Source organism: Cololabis saira, chromosome 13 (genome assembly GCF_033807715.1).
Source record: "Cololabis saira isolate AMF1-May2022 chromosome 13, fColSai1.1, whole genome shotgun sequence".
Classification (NCBI taxonomy): domain Eukaryota; kingdom Metazoa; phylum Chordata; class Actinopteri; order Beloniformes; family Belonidae; genus Cololabis; species Cololabis saira.
The window spans coordinates 13962372-13981599 of NC_084599.1; the positions used below are offsets into that span (position 1 = coordinate 13962372).

Consider the following 19228-nt stretch of genomic DNA (forward strand, 5'->3'; position numbering starts at 1 on the left):
AAAGGTAACATCATTTTCTATAACATGTTCTACTGACAAACTGTATAGGTTTTTTAAGATGCCATTCTTACAACTTTTGACCTCACTTGCATCTCCTGGTCATTACCTGAGGGAGAGAGTCATTACTGTTTTGAAGATTAACAAAATGTAAATAGGCTGATCAACCGACTACAATCTCGGACTAATAACAATGTTGTGTAGTTTTGGCAATTTGTTGTCCAAATGCACAACTAGTAGTAGGATGTGTTTCCGCTTGCTCATCCTTTGTTTTGACCCACAGTTTACATATGCTCACTTTCAGTGGCATTTAAAATTCCTTCAGCCTTCAGTTGTTTGATTACTTCACCTCACTGGAACAGTTTGTGTACTTGGGTGTTTAGAGTCAAATGAGTGTCAAGACTGTTGTGGCGTTTTGTTGTACAAATGGAGAGCAAAGACATGTTTCTGCCTGAAGTGGATATAAACAGACATATGCCTCACCCTTCCACTTCCCCTGCATATTGTCTTGATCCCCTGGTTTGTATCTGTGCTTCTGGCAGCAAGTCTTTTTGTTCTCACAGCCTCATCTATCCGTCTCAACCCCCGAGTGTTTTGGCTTGCTAGCAAAACTGAGAGCTCCGTCTTGGCTATGTCATGGAAACTTGTGTGCTTGGTCTTGAACTCAGCCACAGACAATATATCACCTACAGAGAAATAATTCCAACTCTCTTTTCTTTTGCACACATTCATCAGCATCAAACAGTTGGTTCATAGTGATCTTTTTAAAGGCAAGCACACATTGAATGTAAAGTCTCATCCTCTCCACCTGTTCAAGTCTTCACCTTGTCTTTGAACATCCTGCACTCCTTTTTGAAAAATGAATAGTGATTCATAGTTCAGACAACAGTTTCTCTGTGAGATCTCAAAGAATCCATTTATACTTGAGTCGGAGATGCTACGCTTCCTGTTGCTCTGGTTAGAGTTCACACAGGTCTGGCCTGGACTTGTAGATGAGGACTTGTATCCACATGCCGGCTAATACACACTTAACATCACCACGTTTTAATGTGGAGATAAATAGAATTCAGGCATACAATTAATTTTATTTTTCACTTATTTCACTTTGTAGTTTTATGACTATTTGAGATGAGTAGTCATCAGAGCTGGGTAGAGTAGCCAAAAATTGTACTCAAGTAAAAGTACTGTTACTTCAGAATAATATGACTCAAGTAGAAGTAAAAAGTAGTCATCCAAATAATTACTTGAGTAAAAGTAAAAAAGTACTTGGTGAAAAAACTACTCAAGTACTGAGTAACTGTTGAGTAACGTCTTATTTATTTTTTTAACACAACCATTCAAACAGACAAAAGTACAAAATAATCATCTTCAGGCAAATTAAATCAATAAAATTAATTAAAATTAATAAAAAAATATAGCTTAAATTAAAATAATCTTAAAGTAAATTCAAGTACTTTAATAAATAATAAAATAAATAAAATAACAGAATAAAAAAATAAATTAAGCACAAGTAGCACAAAATGTCAAGCCTTTGTACTTTTCTTTTTTAACCAGGCAGAACTAGAACAAGCCCATGAACTCATAGAAACTCTGTGTGTTTGAGTCTGTAAATGTGACAAAACATGCAAAAACAAACATTTTTCCCAAAGAATCACTCAGTGATGTCATGAAATTGACGCGTACGCGAATAAAAGGTATAAAAGAAAAGTAACAGCTCAACGTAGCCTAATGTAGCGGAGTAAGAGGAACAGTTTCTTCTTCACAAATCTACTCAAGTAAAAGTAAAAAGTACAGTGATTCAAAACTACTCCTAAAAGTACAAAATGTCCCAAAACTTACTCAAGTAAATGTAACGGAGTAAATGTAACTCGTTACTACCCACCTCTGGTAGTCATAAATAGTAAAAATGACAAGCCTCTAGGAGGTTTTATTGGACAACCCTACATTTGATTCTGCTCTGTATTTGGAAGGAGAACATGTATAATATGACATAGGTATGGGGGTCGGAAGAATTTGGAAAGAGGGAATGTGACATTGCCGCTGGAAACGTCGTCTTTCCTATTTTTAGTCAATAGATGAATGTTTAGTAGCACATGGATTGGGCCTGCGCCTGTCCTCTGGGAGAAAAACAGAGGCTCAAAGCAATAGCGGCTGCATAACTTGGGTACTGCGTGTGTGTGTGTGTGTTCGGTGCAGCCCCTGCTGATCTGTGGGAGGAGAGGATCAGGGGTGTGAGGGGCTCTTTCAGGGAGAGTGGGGATGAGGGAGAAGGGGGTGGGGACTGAAGAGATACAGCTGTTTCTTGAGTCTCAGCTGTTGCTCTTCTTTCATTCCATGCAGCCTCCGCTTTCCTCCCTCTCCCTCGGTCAGACACACATGCACACCCTAACTGGAAGAAGCACGCTGTGTAACGTTCTTGTCTTGTTGATGAAAGATGAAAGAATCAATCTTTTCTTGTTGCTATCTGATGGGAATTGCAAGTACTCTCCATATTAGTAAGAGAGGCACTCATGTCCAGATTAGGAAAACCTGAGCTACTCTTACTTTCTTTGGCTTTCGTTATTTTTTTTCTTATCATTATTTCTTTTTTCCTTGCCATAAAGTCAGTTTTTCATTTTAATCCTTCCACTTTTCTGCCTGTATGTCTCTCCTGTAAAAGGCCAGCCACTCTATCTGCCAGTGACAGGTTTTTAGTCTCCCCAGTGATTTCTGACCACCTCAGTGACCTCTTGCAACAAATGGCTCTCTGTCTGTTGATAATGTCCCTGGCCTCTTTGACAAAAGGGTTGATGGTACATATGAACTGTCGGCAGACAGTTCTGCTCCTGCAGTGACCAAAGGTGCAAGAAGTGGACACATTAGATCAAACCTATTTAACCTTTTTTCACTTTTTTCCTCTAGATTTTCGTTTATGCTTTTCCCCTTTTGGTAGTATGAACATTGCTTTAAATTGTAATCACCCATTTTATAAAGCCTTGTATCATCACCAGGGCCACATCTGGGGTGTTAAGATGAATCTGAAGCTTGTTGTCTCAGTATCACTCAGTTAAGCAAGCTCTAAGTGACTTAAATTTTTGGATCAAAACTATGACTCCCAGGCAGGAGTCTTTAGAGTTTGCATGATCTCATGGTTGCATTGCAACGAAATTTAATGTAAAATAAATGTAACTAATCCTTAATGTTAAATAACTCATTATTCAGGGTTCTTATGGGTGTTTGAAATCCTTGAAAGTGCTTGAAATTCAATGTAGTGTTTTCAGGCCTGAAAAGTGCTTGAATTTTAGTTTAAGTGCTTGAAATTATTGAAATTGAATTGAAGTTTTAAAGTGAAGTTTTTGTGTGATTATTTTTAATATTGACTGCCAGATTAGATGGCAAACCAAGACTTCTTGCAGATAGGTGACACATTTTGAAACATAGAAATTAATATAGAGATTAATATATGTATTCCTGTAGATATTTTACCCCAGCGATAGGGTGCTTGAAGATTTTGAAAATGACCCTTGAAGGTGCTTGAATTTGACCTTGAAAAATGTGTAGGAACCTTGAGTTTGGGCCTTGAGTTTGACACATGTGCTGTACAGGATTAAGCAGTTTTGAAGATGGATGGTTTGATCAAAGCTACATGCCCACAAAGTTGAACCAAAATATGCTCCCACTTTGTCTCACTGATAACTTGGCTGTACAGAGAGAACAGCAGAGATGGAGCTTAGGTTTTATCTGGTGCACTCCTGTTTTGGGTAAAGTAAAAGCAGGGCCTTCACTTTAATCTAAAAGAGAGCACGATATCTAAGAGATGGACTTCAGTGTGTACTTACAAAAAAAAACAAAGAAAAAAAAACAGCACAGCAGTCATGTACTTTGGTTACTGGTGCAGCACCCTGATTTTTCTCTAATCCCATCAGTCAAAAAACTACCCCCCCCCCCCTCCGTTTTTTTTTCTTTTTTCTTTCCTTCCCCAGAGTTTCCCTGCAAGGTTAAGCTGGGTCACAGAAATGAAGTTGGAATGTGCCTGATCATAGCTAAAGCATGAGTGCCCCTGGGATCATAAGTCTGTTTCATATAGAAACATAAAGAGCTTAGGTCTTCTTGTATTATAGCATCAGGCTTTTATGTCCAGGGTTTGTCAAGTCTCCAGCTTGGCCAGTTTCCTGCACCTGTGTATTCATAGTTTGTCATGTCTGGAAAGGAGTCATTGTTGTTTCAGGATTTCAGGTGTTTGTGTGTATCTTCCCCCCCTCAGAGTGCAATTTGTCAGGTTGCAGCATGCAACTTCCTCTTTAAGCTCGCCCCAAAGTCCTGAGGCCTCATCCGGTATTGAGTTCGGGGAAATGAATTTTATATGTGCTTCTATCAATAGGAAAGCAATGAAGACATTTTTTTCTGCAATAAGAATGAAGGGTTTTGTTAAGGTGCCATCACTAGCCCCTTTTACATCGGCGGATACCCAGCGTTTAACACGCTAATCGAGCGGCGTGACGTGTCAAGCTGGCCCGGTGAAATAACTGGTCTCCGAGGGTCAGGACTAATGTAAACAGAAATGTTGTGGGGTGGCGGGTCGTGGAGGGATTTTTTGATCACGTAACCTGAGTACAACCGACTTGCCGAGGTTTTTTTTTTCTTCTTCTAAATAAAACCGTAACAACAACAGCTGGACATCACAGGTAGGGCCTATCTTTGCAAAATGAGATCAGGAGATCTGTGAGCTACTCAGCTTTGGAGCCAAGGACGCCATAAAACCGGCATATGTCCGGAACCTCAGGATGGTGCTTTTTTCTTTTTTTTTTTTTTTTTTTTTCCCCCCGACTGGCCACAAAAATGACACGCCAGGGCTTGACGAGAAACAAAACACACACCCAAAAAACTTTCATCCCAATGTTCATCCATCCTCGTTTGAAAATTACACCTGTCTGATGGCATATTTAATCCTGCTGGTGTAGGGATTATATGTAATTCTACACGCCCACACATTTTATGTTGTGCCAAGTGGATAACGCCTCCTGGCTTGCCTTCCCTCTCCCAACTCGTCTTCAGGGTGGGAAATAATATGCCTTTTGTTTAGATTACGCAACAAGCATTTAACAGGCATTCATCATCCAGCAATAATAGTGGGATCTAATCTAAAAATACCTACTTGCTTGTCCAGCCATCATTAGTCTTTTTTCCTCTTCAATACAAACATTAGTGTGGTTTCTTTAGATTTAACTTTGATTTCCAGGGGGAAATACCAATGGAAGCAAAAGAAACTGCCTATAGACAGCATTGGATATCTTTCTCTGAATGGCATTCAACTAATCAGAGAAACAAAGAATGTGAGGAAGGCAGAGCAACAGCTGACCTATCAACAAAATACATCCAAAATAGTGTGCCATGGGATATGATCACCAGCTATCTTTGGCCAAATAGAAGGTGTTCGCTTTAGTGATCTCGACATTTCTTTGTGAGGTGGATGGATACGGTGACGTGCTGTACAGGCTTGTTTTTAAGGGACATTTGAGATGACGATGAACCACTCGCGCTTGCAACGGATGCAAGGTTTTTCTTTGCCTTCATGGCTTCATCAAAGCTGACTTTGTGATCCATTTTTAGGTGGTTGAACAAGCTAGTTGTGTTGGCTTGTGGCGCAGAAACACCTTTAGAGCACTCTGCATATTACGTGTTCCTGGTTAACATCGCTTGACCTAAATCCGAAAATATTTCAAAACAACAGATGATGATCCGCATTGAGGGACAAGCACTCCGTCTTCTGCCGTGGCAGACATTTAAATTTAGTTTTTTGACTTCTGTTTTAGCTGCAAATCCAATCTATCTCGTAAATTTCAGGCGAGTGAGGTAACACGCTGCAGATCTGGGAATAGCTGTAATTGGCGCATGCAGACGGAGTCACGCACTCTCACAAACACACACAGACGCACACACAGAATTATTGAGACGGTGGTCTCAAGTGAGCTTTAGATTTGCTTTGGAGATGGCGCAGGAAACAAACCATTTTTCATAATAATTTCACGATAACGTAATTTCAATTGTGGGAAGCCAAAATCTTGATTGCGATTAAAATCCGATTTTAATTGTGCAGCCCTACCATTATGTCTAGATTTGTGTGCTAGCGTATGGTTGGTCCAAGTAGTTGCATACAGCGAGAAACCCCAGTGATTTGAACAGATATCAGCAATCTTGTGTACACAAGGTGGATATATGATTGGATCAATTTTCCAAATTGATTCTCATTTAATGCTTTGAATCGAACATTTTTCAACAGAATTTCACTGTTTTTCACCCAACTCACAATCAGAACAACTGGCAAATAGTGAGTGTAATATTTAGTACCAGCTTTGAAATTCTGTTACAGACTCTGAGGATTGAATAAAATCCGACTAAGACAACCCAGGGTTCTTTGTATCACTTCAGTAAGTCACAAATCTATTGATATACAAGCTTTTGCTGTCATAACTTTGTTAAAGTGGGTGTGTCTTCTTCATTAACAGGATGCTATTCACTATCCGTGGTTTCAACACTTCCTTTTAGATGTTTGCTGTTGTTTTTAAAGCATTTTTAAGCTGTTTTCATACATGCTATAATTTATTGTTTTATACATTATCTGGAGCAGCTGCATGTAAGAACACACATTTTTGCCACTCCTTTTATACAAAGTAATTTTAAATGGAGCAGTTTTAAAAAGAATTCTGATACGTAAAGTGTGTGCTGACTGAGGATAACTGTTGTTTCTTCTTATTTTGTAGTTCTGCTTGTTTATAGCATGCTTTCCAGGGTTATTGTATATGTCAAAAGATCAAAACATCTTTCTTTGTGCAATGTCAGTGCACAAAGAAAGATGTTTTTTGGGTGAAAGCAACTCATCAAATTTGAATGGTGGTAAATACAGGCAAAAGGTTATATGATATTGAGCAACATCCACCAGCTCTGTATAGGAAAGAAAAAACACAAAACCAGCAAAGTTTGATTTATTTTGATGGGTGGGGGTCTATTTTGTTTGCTTCTTTGGATTCACAATGGAAGGCGTAACCTTGCCATTCCCCAGGGATAGCAGGAGACAGTATTGACATAGCACATTTTTGCAATTTACTGTAGTTTCACTTGCATTCCTTGAAGATGGGTCTGTTTTGCAGAGGCCTATGGTAAAAATGTAAGCAAGGTTTTCATTTCTCTCATGGCTAGATTATTCAACCTTGGCTTTGGTCCAGAAAACTGGCAGAGATGATTCAGTCAAGCTGGATAACTGTTTATTAACCTTGAAGGTGCAGCTATGCAGACAATGTTGCATTCCATCACAATATGAGATAATTAGTATCTTTTATTATGCCTATTATTCAAGGTATTTAAATTTCCTTGCTCTTTTGTTGCTTTCTTTTCTTTTCTAAGAAGCATATATCCCCAAAGCTCTCGGCAATCCAGTAGCAATCTTGTTGCATTTTTTTTAATATATTTTTATTGAATTTTTAACACAAACACACAGTGCTCAGATAATAAAAAAATAGTAATATCAATAACATTTATTTTATACATTTACATGTATCCATGTACAGAATAGAATAGAAGTAAATTCCAGTTATTTGTCCACATTTTGAGACCCTGCATAAATCAAGAATTTAATTAAAGTAAGTTTTCCAGGTTTTGTGAGAAATCTTTTTTTTTTTTTTTTATAAATCTTATTCATTTCATGTAATTTCGCTATCCAGTATGTGTGTATCCTATGGAAATTGACCAAAGACTAAGTCATTGTACCTACTTCAATTTTGTATTTGGAACATTGAGCAGAGAACTCTGGGTTGAAGAAACGACAATGGTTGGGGGATATATGTATCATATGTTTGAAATGCTTTTGCTCGAGTAAAGACATTTTGTCAGCATGAGTCCAAATGTTGTCCTGCACCAACTCATCCAAATCAATCAAACATTCTCTTTCCCATTTTCCTTTAGTCCTCTGTATGTCTGCAGAGAAACATTAATTTATTAAGTGTTAAAACACACTAATTGACGTCTTCCCCCATGGATCCAAATATTATTTGATCAAGTTTAGAGATGTTGCAATGTGTTCAATAACAGTTGTACTTTTTGTAATATAGTTTCAAATGTTTAAAAAGCTGAAAAAAAATCATGTTGTAAAAGCTGATACTTCTGTTGTAACTGTTCAAATAGATGAAACAATTTCCTCAGAATAAATCACCCAGTTTAGCAATACCTCTGTCATACCACAGCCAAAAGGAAGCGTCTAGTATTCCTTGTGAAAAATATGGATTGTTCCAAGTATTGGAATGAAGTATCACCTGTGTGTGTGTGTGTGTGTGTGTGTGTGTGTGTGTGTGTGTGTGTGTGTGTGTGTGTGTGTGTGTGTGTGTGTGTGTGTGTGTGTGTGTGTGTGTGTGTGTGTGTGTGTGTGTGTGTGTGTGTGTGTGTGTGTGTGTGTGTGTGTGTGTGTGTGTGTGTGTGTGTGTGTGTGTGTGTGTGTGTGTGTGTGTGTGTGTGTGTGTGTGTGTGTGTGTGTGTATATATGGACACACACACAAAACCTTTGCAAACAACTTTTTATAGATTTTCTAAAAATGAAACATTAAAACTTATATATATATATAAACAAATGGCATCGCCATGTGACTGTCAAACTTCGAATAAATTAAGTTATTGCCAAAGGTCAGTAAAATACATACTTCTACGGCGCCATTTTGAACCCCCCTCAATCTTGTCCCATTTTACTTTCCATTTTTAAAGTGTGTATATATATATATATATACTTTCAGGATACTAATGGGATGCAAAAGTTGCAGAGAGATGTTAAATTAAATTTGACTACATATTTCCAATTATGTGTCAATTCAAAAGATCCTTGTACACATAATGGCTAACACATCTGATATTAACCTTTGTTGACCAAAAAAAGAGTCCAACAGTTCTTCAACAGAAATTGAAGGTACATTTCACTAAGCAAGGGTCAGAAAGGCACTGGCTTCCAAAAAAATCTGAATAATTATTACATCACTCATGGGATGTTGGATCAAATTGACTGTAACAGTCAAGCTCCGCTGTATTTATCCATGACTAATGTTGTGATGGCTTTCCTGATTAATTTGACGTGCACTGTTACTTTTAGCCTTGAGGAGTCCCTCTTGGCTTCCATGTGATGATTTTACCAGTGTGTGTGTGTTTAGACTTGTGCCAATCCTCAGAGGCTCATAGAGGAAGACATTGAGATTGTATCAGTTTCCTTAAACATTACTGCTCTGACTGACTGCTTCATTGCCCTGTATTGTTAGCCTGTCCTTTCCTTGTTAATAGTCCGTGCAGGGAATGACCACAAACAATCCTGCTGCCAGAATCTTACTTCCTCTCCCTCCCTCTCCTTTCCCTTTAGTCCCCCCCCTCCATCCGTCACTGTGCTTCAGTGACTCAAGCCTCAGCAGTCGAGTTGAACTTGGGTTGGGCTGCCTCCCTGCTCCCATTTGGGCCACAAATCAGGCTGAATTCAATACACACGCGCGCCTACACACACACGCACACACACGCATACACTGGAGACCAGTGTTCTTCTTACACGTGACGGCCTGCTGCTCTGAGGTCCAGCCACATGCCACTACATCCAAACTTGGCACCATAGACTTTTTACAGTTCATTTGAGAAATATGTAGATGTTGAATCTTATCTTTGCTGCTGGTAGCTGTGTTTCAATCTAGTACAATTCAGTTGTAACATACTGGTCATGTCTGCGTCATCAGGAGAAGTGAGTAAAATGAAGCCCTAAACTGGTGGCTGCTGTAACAACACAACTTTAACTTTTTAAACTGAAACTGAATTATGTCGGTGTTCAGTGGTGCAATTATTCTCCACGTCTACAGTTCAGTTTGATCTTTGAGTCACAACTTGGTCCACATTTTATTAAATCTCAGTGGTTTGGTAGAGGGTCTGTATAGTATTGCCTAGTTGCCTGTTGATTCTATATATGATTTCGATGCAAAATTAAATGACACCAGTGACAAATCTCTTTTCTTCCTTTTGCATCATACAACTGAATATATATCCACTCTTTTTCTTTTTTTTTATACCAGCATGCAGTGTAGGCTGTGCTGGCAAGCCATTGGATTGCTCATAAATAAAAACTGTTCTTCCTGTGAGAATTAAGGATGGAAGCTGCTTACAGATTTCATGCAAATTAGAGCTTTTATGCTTGTAGAGTTGGGGAAATGTTGCTGACAATATTGTCTCTATGAAGATACGTTTCTGTAAAAATCAAGTCTTATGTCCCAACTTCTCCAAATTATAGAACTGCTGTTGTTACCTTACTGACCTTCAGAGGATCTAAACATCACTGGCATGTTAAGTGATGATGTGAAGAGGCTGTTCGTGTTTCCTCAACAACAGTACACACACGCAGACACACAAATGTGAAGCTGTTGCTCTGCAGGCATTGCCACCAAACCCGGCTTGAACAGCGAACCTGCTGAGTGAAAGCACCATATATCGACCTGCTGTGTCACTCAGCTGTTATCATGAGTATGTGCAGGTTATTAGAGTGTGTGTGTGTGTGTGTGTGTGTGTGTGCCTCTTACTTCCAGATCAATACCATTTCCCCTCTGGGAGGCTTGACGAGAGCCCAGGGAAATCGAGAAACTCGATCCGGTCTTCGATGGCATTGCATTTTTGGAACACCACCAAGTTCAACAAGTATCCCAAAAAAGATTCAACCAAACTTGAAAGTTACACTTAAAAAAAAAAAAACAACTACTTTTTTTCTTCTTTTTTTTGTAGCTTTATTTAGTTGACGGCTCAACTTGTTAAAACGTGTGGCCCAATTTAATGTCTTTTTTTTCATATATTAAGCCTACTACAATACTTAAATAGCAGAAAGCTCATTTAAAAAAAAAAGAAAAAAAGATGTGTGTGTACCGTGTGCATTAAAGAAAAGAAGATGGAGACCCAGCTTATGGGGTTGTCACATCCGTCACTGCTCTGCTCAACAAACTGACCCACTTCCAGTCGCTGACTTTGGTGCATGAGCACCATGATTTCAAATGCATCATGCTCTCCTGTCAGACAGATCTGAAAGCACGTGTCTGCACAGTGCATTCATTTTAAAGTGGCAAAGAGGAAATTCTGAACGTTTTGTTGTTGTTTTTTTTGTTTTACTGTGCAGCACAGATGAAAAATAAAAGAAATGTGTTCTCTTCAAAAACTTCTTGTATGGTGATCATAAAGAACAGATTTGAGTCTGTGAGCATCAGAAGGACATTTTTGGTGCTCACGCACTGGGTGCAGATTCACGAGGCTTGCAAAGCTGTTAAGTGTCAAATGCCATAGTGCAGGCTGCGACTGGCAGAGTTGTCACAACTGCTCTGTTGTTGATGCTGAATGCTAAACAAGTCTCACACTCATGCAGGATCATTTATTTATAGTCAACCAACTTGAAATGTATCCCCTAATCACACTATTCTGTAAGGGGAAGCATACATTTTTTTCTGTCAGACATGTAGGTTTGGAAACATAACACTTGTTTCTAAATGTACCCCTATTGAGAAAAAAAAAGCAGTGAAAGATGTTTAAAGGAGCATGAGGCAAGAATAAGAAATGAGACTCATTAGCGCCACGACGACCGCCGGGGTTCCTGCAGCCAACAGCGAAGCCGGCACGGGAGCGCGTGTGTAATCTCATGTGATTTTCAACTCAAGCTCTAAATATGACTTACAATGTTATCTTACCTGGTCAGTAGGAAATGAGCCATGTCAGCATCTGTTTTCAGTCCCAATTCAAGTTGAAGCTGCCTCCATGACTCAAACGCGTATCCAATGTTTACTCGTGTGCCTGCCCGTTTTTGCTCGTAATTTCTTTTCGACTCGCGACCTGTCTCTGATAAAGGCTTCGTTTTCGTCTTGGTAGCACTTTTTAGTGGGCTTTGAGTGGCGCTGGGTCGTTTGCCGGCTGTGGAAGAATCCATGTCTACCCAAACAGAAGTTTGGATCCACTGCGCTCGTCTTCTTCCTGTATCCAAGCCGAGCGCCGTCGAGAATGCGCATGCAGCGTCATTTGACGTCACATCCGCAAGACAGCGCGGGAAATTCGGGGCACAATTGCAGCACATTTTGCAGCACACAGCCTGTTCAAGGCAACGGAGAGATACACTAGAGGGCTCATTCTTTTTGGTTTGGAACGCTTCATCTGACATTATTACTAGAAAACTTAAAATGTATACACATTTTTTTCATAAATCCTGCCTCATGCTCCTTTTAAGTGGAAAGTAGAATTGCAAAACATGTTGCATGAAGAGCTGCTACAGAGTTTCCACCTCACATGTACATCTGGAAGGCACTGCTACAGTTTTGTTATGATTGTCACAGCTGAATGAATTAGGAAAATTACTGAGTTATCAGTATTGTATGAAAAACAATTCTTGTTGGAAAATGCCCGCAGGTGTCTGGGTGTTTTTTGTTTTATTAATGTATTTGTTTATTATTGGACAGTTTGAGAAGTGTTTTGGTCCTCTGTCTTATGTGCAGAAGATCTATACTCCGGGCTTGTAGAAGTTGTTGCATTTAATATTTGCCATCTAGAAACATTAGTGACTTAAATGGTTATAGTTACCAATGTAAAGAGGATGAAATATTTATTGCATTTTGAGGTAACATTTTTTTGTTACTAGTGATGCACCGAAATGAAAATTTGTGGCCCAAACCGAAATTTATAATAAACACTTAAACAAACACTTAAATAAACACGCCGAATACCGAACAATACCGAACAATGGTTCTTCGCAGTTTTTCATTTATTTTGCCAATTTTTTCACCATTGCATATATCAAATAAATGTGCAGTGAAATACCCGCCAGTCACAATTTGTCTTACTGTACTTATTTCAATTTTTTCTCATAATCCTTTTTCATTTTTTCCCGTTCAAATCCAGTTAATCGGGTCGCGGTGGGGCGGGGCTGATCTCCGCAATTTGAAGCCTTGTATAATAATTGTAAAAATCTGGGTTATTTTCTTGGAGGATCTCGTCACATCAGACAGTGAGGGTTCTCCACCGCATCGGTAGTACAGGCCCTTTTCTCTGCGCTGTGTGTCCCGTGACCGTCTCCATCACCAAGCGGCTTTCCCAAATCCAACTCAGCCTGGATCATTTCTCGGGTCCTCTGCTTTTTCCCCACATCCAAGTAATGATCTGACATGCTGCATTTAACACCCCTCACTCCACGCTGTTCGCTGTTTTATTGTGTCATCACACGCCGTTATTTATTGGACATTCGGTGCATCACTATTTGTTACACTGCAACAAACTGTCCCATACAGCATGTGCACAGTTATTTATTTACATTGGGTGGGAAAGGGGAAAAAAACCTTCAATATCCTCTAAGCAGACTTTGCAGTTTAAAAATTAAATAAATATTTGCTGCAGAACCAGGTTAAGGCAAATGAAAGATAAGAAGATGAGAGATGTAAGTAGGACAGAGAACATGCTTCACGGAGGTAGAGCAGAACTGCCTTCAGGGCCCTTGAGACAGACAGGGTGTAAAGGTTCAGAGCAGTGTTCATATGCAAATATACTAACAAAGACAAAAAAAACTTGCTAATCCAGTATACCGCTGAGTAATAGTGGCGGGGGCTAGTCAGCGCGTTCATATCAAAAGGCAGCCCAGGAACATGAATGGTGGGCGAGGCAGTCACATTTAGCTTTACGGCACATCCCATCCTACAAGCTGGGACTCGTTCTACTTTCTGTCCCTCTTCTTCTGTTATTTGCTTCTCTGAAATTCTCATCTTGTCTTTGTCATGTTAAAATAACCTTTGCTCTTATTCCTTCTCTTCCCGAATACAAACCTTAACCTTATCACTACATGGACTGTATTCTGTCAGCTGAGAATATCATTCCCCGGACGTTGAGCCTCAGGAAGGAAAGCACTCAAACATGTGGGAATACCTATGCCTTCAAATGAAACGTATTCTAGCTCAGTTCGTTGTTGGAGGAGAATAGATGTTAGAAGACGAGAAAGGGACTCCCACATACAGGACTGTCTCAGAAAATTAGAATATTGTGATAAAGTTCTTTATTTTCTGTAATGCAATTTAAAAAAACAAAAATGTCATGCATTCTGGATTCATTACAAATCAACTGAAATATTGCAAGCCTTTTATTATTTTAATATTGCTGATTATGGTTTACAGTTTAAGATTAAGATTCCCAGAATATTCTAATTTTTTGAGATAGGATATTTGAGTTTTCTTAAGCTGTAAGCCATGATCAGCAATATTAAAATAATAAAAGGCTTGCAATATTTCAGTTGATTTGTAATGAACCCAGAATGTATAACATTTTTGTTTTTGTAATTGCATTACAGAAAATAACAATATTCTAATTTTCTGAGACAGTCCTGTATGGAATACGGGCACGTTGTGATTTATAACGGAGACGGTGACCCAGTGTTTCTTTAATGATGCAGCTGGAGGTGTTGGGTTTGTAAGGAGCTGTAAAGCTGGATGTAAACTGTTACAGGATGGTGGAGGTCAAAACTTTCCACACCAGTCCATATTTATTTCAAAATGCCTTTTCAAAGCTAATGTGATCCTCATCCATACTAGTTTTGCAGCTCAACATCAGAAAACATCTCTGTCCATATTACACCACCAAAAAGTGTATCAATTGGCCAGCCATCTGCTGAGCAACTGGGACTAATGACAAAAAAAGCCAGCAGCAACTGCTGGTCTGTCTCCATGCCGTTAACATGTGGGCAGCAGCTATTGGAATATTTTGTTAATCGAATATTCCACTGAGTAATCGGATAAAACATTCTTTTGCTTATTTAAAGCCCAATTAGAAATATATAATAGAGATATAGAAAGATCACTCAATAAAAACAACCAATTTGTTTCCTTTTTATAAGAAAGATTGATATTTATCTACATATTATGCAAAAGAATAATAAACGGTTTGTTAAATTTTCCAATAAAAATAAATAAAATTACTTAAAACCTATTTTTTCTAAGTATCAAAAATAAAATAAAAAAATATTCTTTAAATTGTGCAACTTTTAAACAGAAATGCTTGGCAGTGGACGGGACTTGGAACAAGAGTCTTGAACAATGTACACACACCAGGATGTTGTCCTTAGTTTTTCACACCTTTGACATTTTCTATCTTTTCCTCCTATTATTTTTTCTTTACTGCGTTTGCTAACTGTCGCTGTCACTGTTTTTGGTCCCGGTGTCTGTACATCAAAACTATGCACACACGCATACCCATAGATATACATCATAAAGGCCTTTATTATGTATATCTATGCGCAAACCTGTAAGCCCGCTGTGTCACACTAAAAAGAATCCGTGCGAAAACGTGAGCTTTGAATTTATTTTTTAATTAAACAAGGCTTTGAGGCAGAGGATAATCCTCGATTATTTTTTTGTAATCGAGATACTCGAGGAATCGTTGCAGCCCTAACACCATTGTTAAGGTGCATCTGTGTTTTGTCTTTTGGTGATGGTCACGTGATATAAGCTTGGAGAATCGAGGGGATATATTATAACTCAGAAAAGCAAATATTGTAGTAAATAATGAAGCAAATCTCTGTTTGGAATTATTTTTCTTTTCGACTGTCTGTAGTACGTTGCGATGGCTATGTTTACAAAGTAAGGTAGTGTGGATACATGGCATAACTGTAAAAGTGTCACAGTTTTTACGCTATAACACCAGTGTGAACGTAGCCCAAGAGCAGCAACGCAAACAAAGTGACAGCTGACGAGCAGAGACGTGCTGTACCCCGGAGCTGCCTGCACTGTGCTCGGGGAACGGGCCGTTAAACAATTTACAGCTACGACAAAGAACATATGTGCCCAGCCTTTATTATATTTGTGTTTGGACATGCTGTTTTCTAACAGCAGAACAATATTGTTTGTATGAAAAACGTACTGTGTACAAATATATGCATTTAAGTTTACTTGCACATGCTTATTCCAACAAATATTTTATTTTAGTAGCTGGAAACCTAAGTATTCATTGATCTTCTTGTAAGCTTTGGACTCTTATCCAATACAGTGACAAGCTGGGTGAGATGAGATGATCTTAGCCACTACAAGAGGCTTGAAGACCAGCCTGTATCTGGCCTGACAGCATGCCTTCAGTCACATGGGTTGTTATCCCTGCGAGCAGTGAGACACCTACTGTCTAATGCGAGTCCTGCAGTGCTGAGCACTGTAAGGAGGGTCCAAGCACAAGGTCAGGGAGGACTTGAAACACATGAATGAAATTGACAGGAACTCAGTTGCTCAAGCTGTGTGCCATGAAGAAAATAGGTGCAGTGCTTTTGAACTTTTTTTCGAATAAGAAAATAACGTGTTTTCTGTTCATCAGTTGACTTTAGTTAAGTATTGCTTTTGTATATCTTCTGTTACTATGCTTATGGTTCTTCTTGTCATCTTCGTTGCACTTGTAGAGCACTCATAAAGATCCGTTCACTGGATCAGGTTTTTCTTTTTTTTGGCAGCTATGCGTGTTACTTAAAGCTGCCTGGGTTTTCCACATGGTCAGACTAATCATGCTGCCGTGCTTTCTGTTTCCCTCTGTTCTTTTCACTTTCACACAGACAGGAGCCAGGCCCAGACACCGACAGGACTTGATAGGCAGTGAGGGAGAGGAATACCAAACAATAGGCAACTTCACTTCTGGCAGTATGCGCATCTGACACATATCTGGTGAGTATGGCCTTCCCTGTGCAAGGACGCATTGTTTTTGGAAGTGAGGTGTTTGCATAGTTATGTCTTTGCGTGTAGGAAGCTATGCTAATTATTTACCGTCATATTGGGACGATTGTAGTTTGGTACATCTGAGTTACAAGAGCAAATGTGTTTGTTTTATCTTGTAGTTTAGAAGAAGTCCTACTCATTATGTAGACGTATATTTTATGGGTGAATATTTGTGCTTTTGCAAAAAGGTTATCTGCAACCTTCCAAAGTACATTAAAAAAACATATATGTACTTGCATATCATTTGCTCTAACTGTAAAAAAAATATTGGTTAAATGTAGTATCTGCAAAACTCCCCAAGTGACATTTTACATATTTAAACTCGGAGCAAACTCGGAGCAATGCAAAAGACGTGCATAGGCATTAGACCAGGAAGTATGGTAATTACAGATGTAAGATTTAATAAACAACAGACTCAGACTTGTAAACACTAGGCTGCTATTGCTTCCTGTACAATTATGCTCTGCTGTCAAACAACGCGAGGGACGTTGACAATGTGCTTGTTTGCTCTTGGCTTGGCAGAATGCATCTGCGGAAGGCCATTAATGGCTCTTAAAGTACAGGGTATTTAAGCATGAGCAAGCTGAAGAAAACTGGAAGGCAGACACATAGTCTTCCAAGTAGACAAGAGATGCCTGAGCTGGCCTTTGGTATTCATATGCCTTGTATTTTTGATAGAAGCCTTTCAGTGTGGTCTTGGAGGAGATTTTTAGCCTTGAGCAAAGAAGAATTTTAAATTTAATAGCATGGGCTGCTGTCATTAGGAATGAACTGGTTGGACCTTTTTTAGTTTTAATATTGAGAAAAAAAACCCAGACTGGCAATCAGCTAGTAGAAGAGGATATTTATCATTTAAACTCCCATATAAACAAATATGATGGAGCTAGATGCAAAAAATTCCCATATCCACTCCCTTCAAGTGTAACTTCTCAGTAAAACCCAATGGTATGTTTTTGAGGCTTCAGCCATGCTAGTGGTTGCTAGTTGGGAATTAACCGTGCACAACTAATAATAAAAGATTAATGTTTTTTTCTTTGTCTTGTTAAATACTTTGACTCACAAGTTTGACACCATTGTGGATTTTCTTCGATTATTTGTTTCTTCTTTTTCTTAAAAGGTTGAACCTGAGGAGCACAAAGAGTGGAAGATTATCAAAATTCATGCAGTGTAGTTAAGTGCAGTGTGAACAGGATAGGCAGTGTGAATAGAAGTGTGCTGGCTAAGCTGTTTAGAGCTGTGGATCTAACAAATCACAAACTCCCGTCACAGAAGATCTTTCTTGGTACTTATCCTAAGCTCCTTCTGTCCTGTGCTCTCAAGTGTAGTAAAGACAGGCTGTGAAAGTGTGCATCCATATGGCATGTGCAGGCTGCTGTGACAATACCAGAGAATGCTGATGCTCTCATCCACATCACACATTCAGCGGAAATTCTTTTCATGAGGGTAAATTTTAGATCAATAGACAAGTCAGTTTAGAGTAAATGAATTGAACCTGAGAATATGCATGTTACCTTAATTTGTCCAGCAGGTGGTGCTGCTGCCACACGCTCAGCGATTTACACTTATAGGGATGAAGGTAACTAGAATCAGGACGTGGTGTAAATTGGTGTGTGTGTTTGTGTGTGTGTTTGTGTGTTTAGAGGGCCAGTCGGTCTTTCCTGCAGCTGAGGATGATGAATGATCTCCTGCGCTAATGCTAGATGCTGTGGGAATGATGGACCTCCCTAATGGCCAATCAAACACCACCCACATCGCTGCAGTCTCTGAGGTGAGGCCACACCTGGTTCTCAGACCAACCCTCTCCCTTGAAAAGAAAGTCACCCTTTACTTGCTGCTCTGTGCATCTTTAAGCACTCACAGTTGTACTGCAAGCTCACCTGTCTTTTTGTTAATGCACAGAACAGACAGTTGTGTTGTTTGTGTGTTTTTCTCCCAGAAGAGCAGCAGCTCAGAATCTCTCAGTGATAAAGGATCTTCGGAGCTGAAGAAGAGTTTTGATGCTGTTGTGTTTGATGTGTTGAAGGTCACTCCTGAAGAATATGCAGTAAGTGAAGGTTTTCAACTTGCATGTCTGTGACTCTGTTCTTGTTTAGGTTATACTGTATCCAAGAGTGTTTTCAAGCAAAATGTTCCTTGAGGACAAATGTAAAGTGCTGACTTAAGATGGGATGGAGGAGGAAATGGGGTCAGGGTGTGGATCAGTAATAATGAATGATGTTTTAAAGTGCAAACCAGGCATGAATAGAGTTCTCTAAGCTACCTCATCAGCTTTCCACTGATTATATATGATGTATATCAAATATGCCACATTTCTTTAAAGTATCTGACATTTTTATGCCTTTTTATAATTCCTCCAACATTGTTTTAAAATAAGCTTTTTCTTCACTTCTGTGATCCTATTGGAGTGTTTTACTAGGTTCTACTTTATCCCATCTCAACCACAAGAGGGCGCCTTCTGTTGTACTTTTTCCCCTTAGTCCAGTGTTTCCCAATCCTGG

The 19228-nt window shown here is 39.1% G+C and overlaps 1 protein-coding gene across 7 annotated transcripts in view; it reads left to right on the forward strand.

Annotated features, from left to right (window-relative positions):
* Window positions 1-19228, forward strand: part of ralgps2 (Ral GEF with PH domain and SH3 binding motif 2) — a 76923-nt gene that overhangs the window by 8122 nt on the left and 49573 nt on the right. For 4 of the 7 annotated variants that reach the window (XM_061737849.1, XM_061737855.1, XM_061737856.1 and 1 more), the window contains exons 2-4: window positions 16571-16679; window positions 18371-18498; window positions 18667-18774. In XM_061737849.1, coding sequence (XP_061593833.1) covers window positions 18424-18498; window positions 18667-18774 — 183 coding nt within the window. In that variant the 5' untranslated portion in view covers window positions 16571-16679; window positions 18371-18423. Of the gene's footprint in view, window positions 1-16210; window positions 16281-16570; window positions 16680-18370; window positions 18499-18666; window positions 18775-19228 lie in introns of those variants that run through there. The other 3 variants (XM_061737852.1, XM_061737853.1, XM_061737850.1) reach the window with 3 other exon arrangements.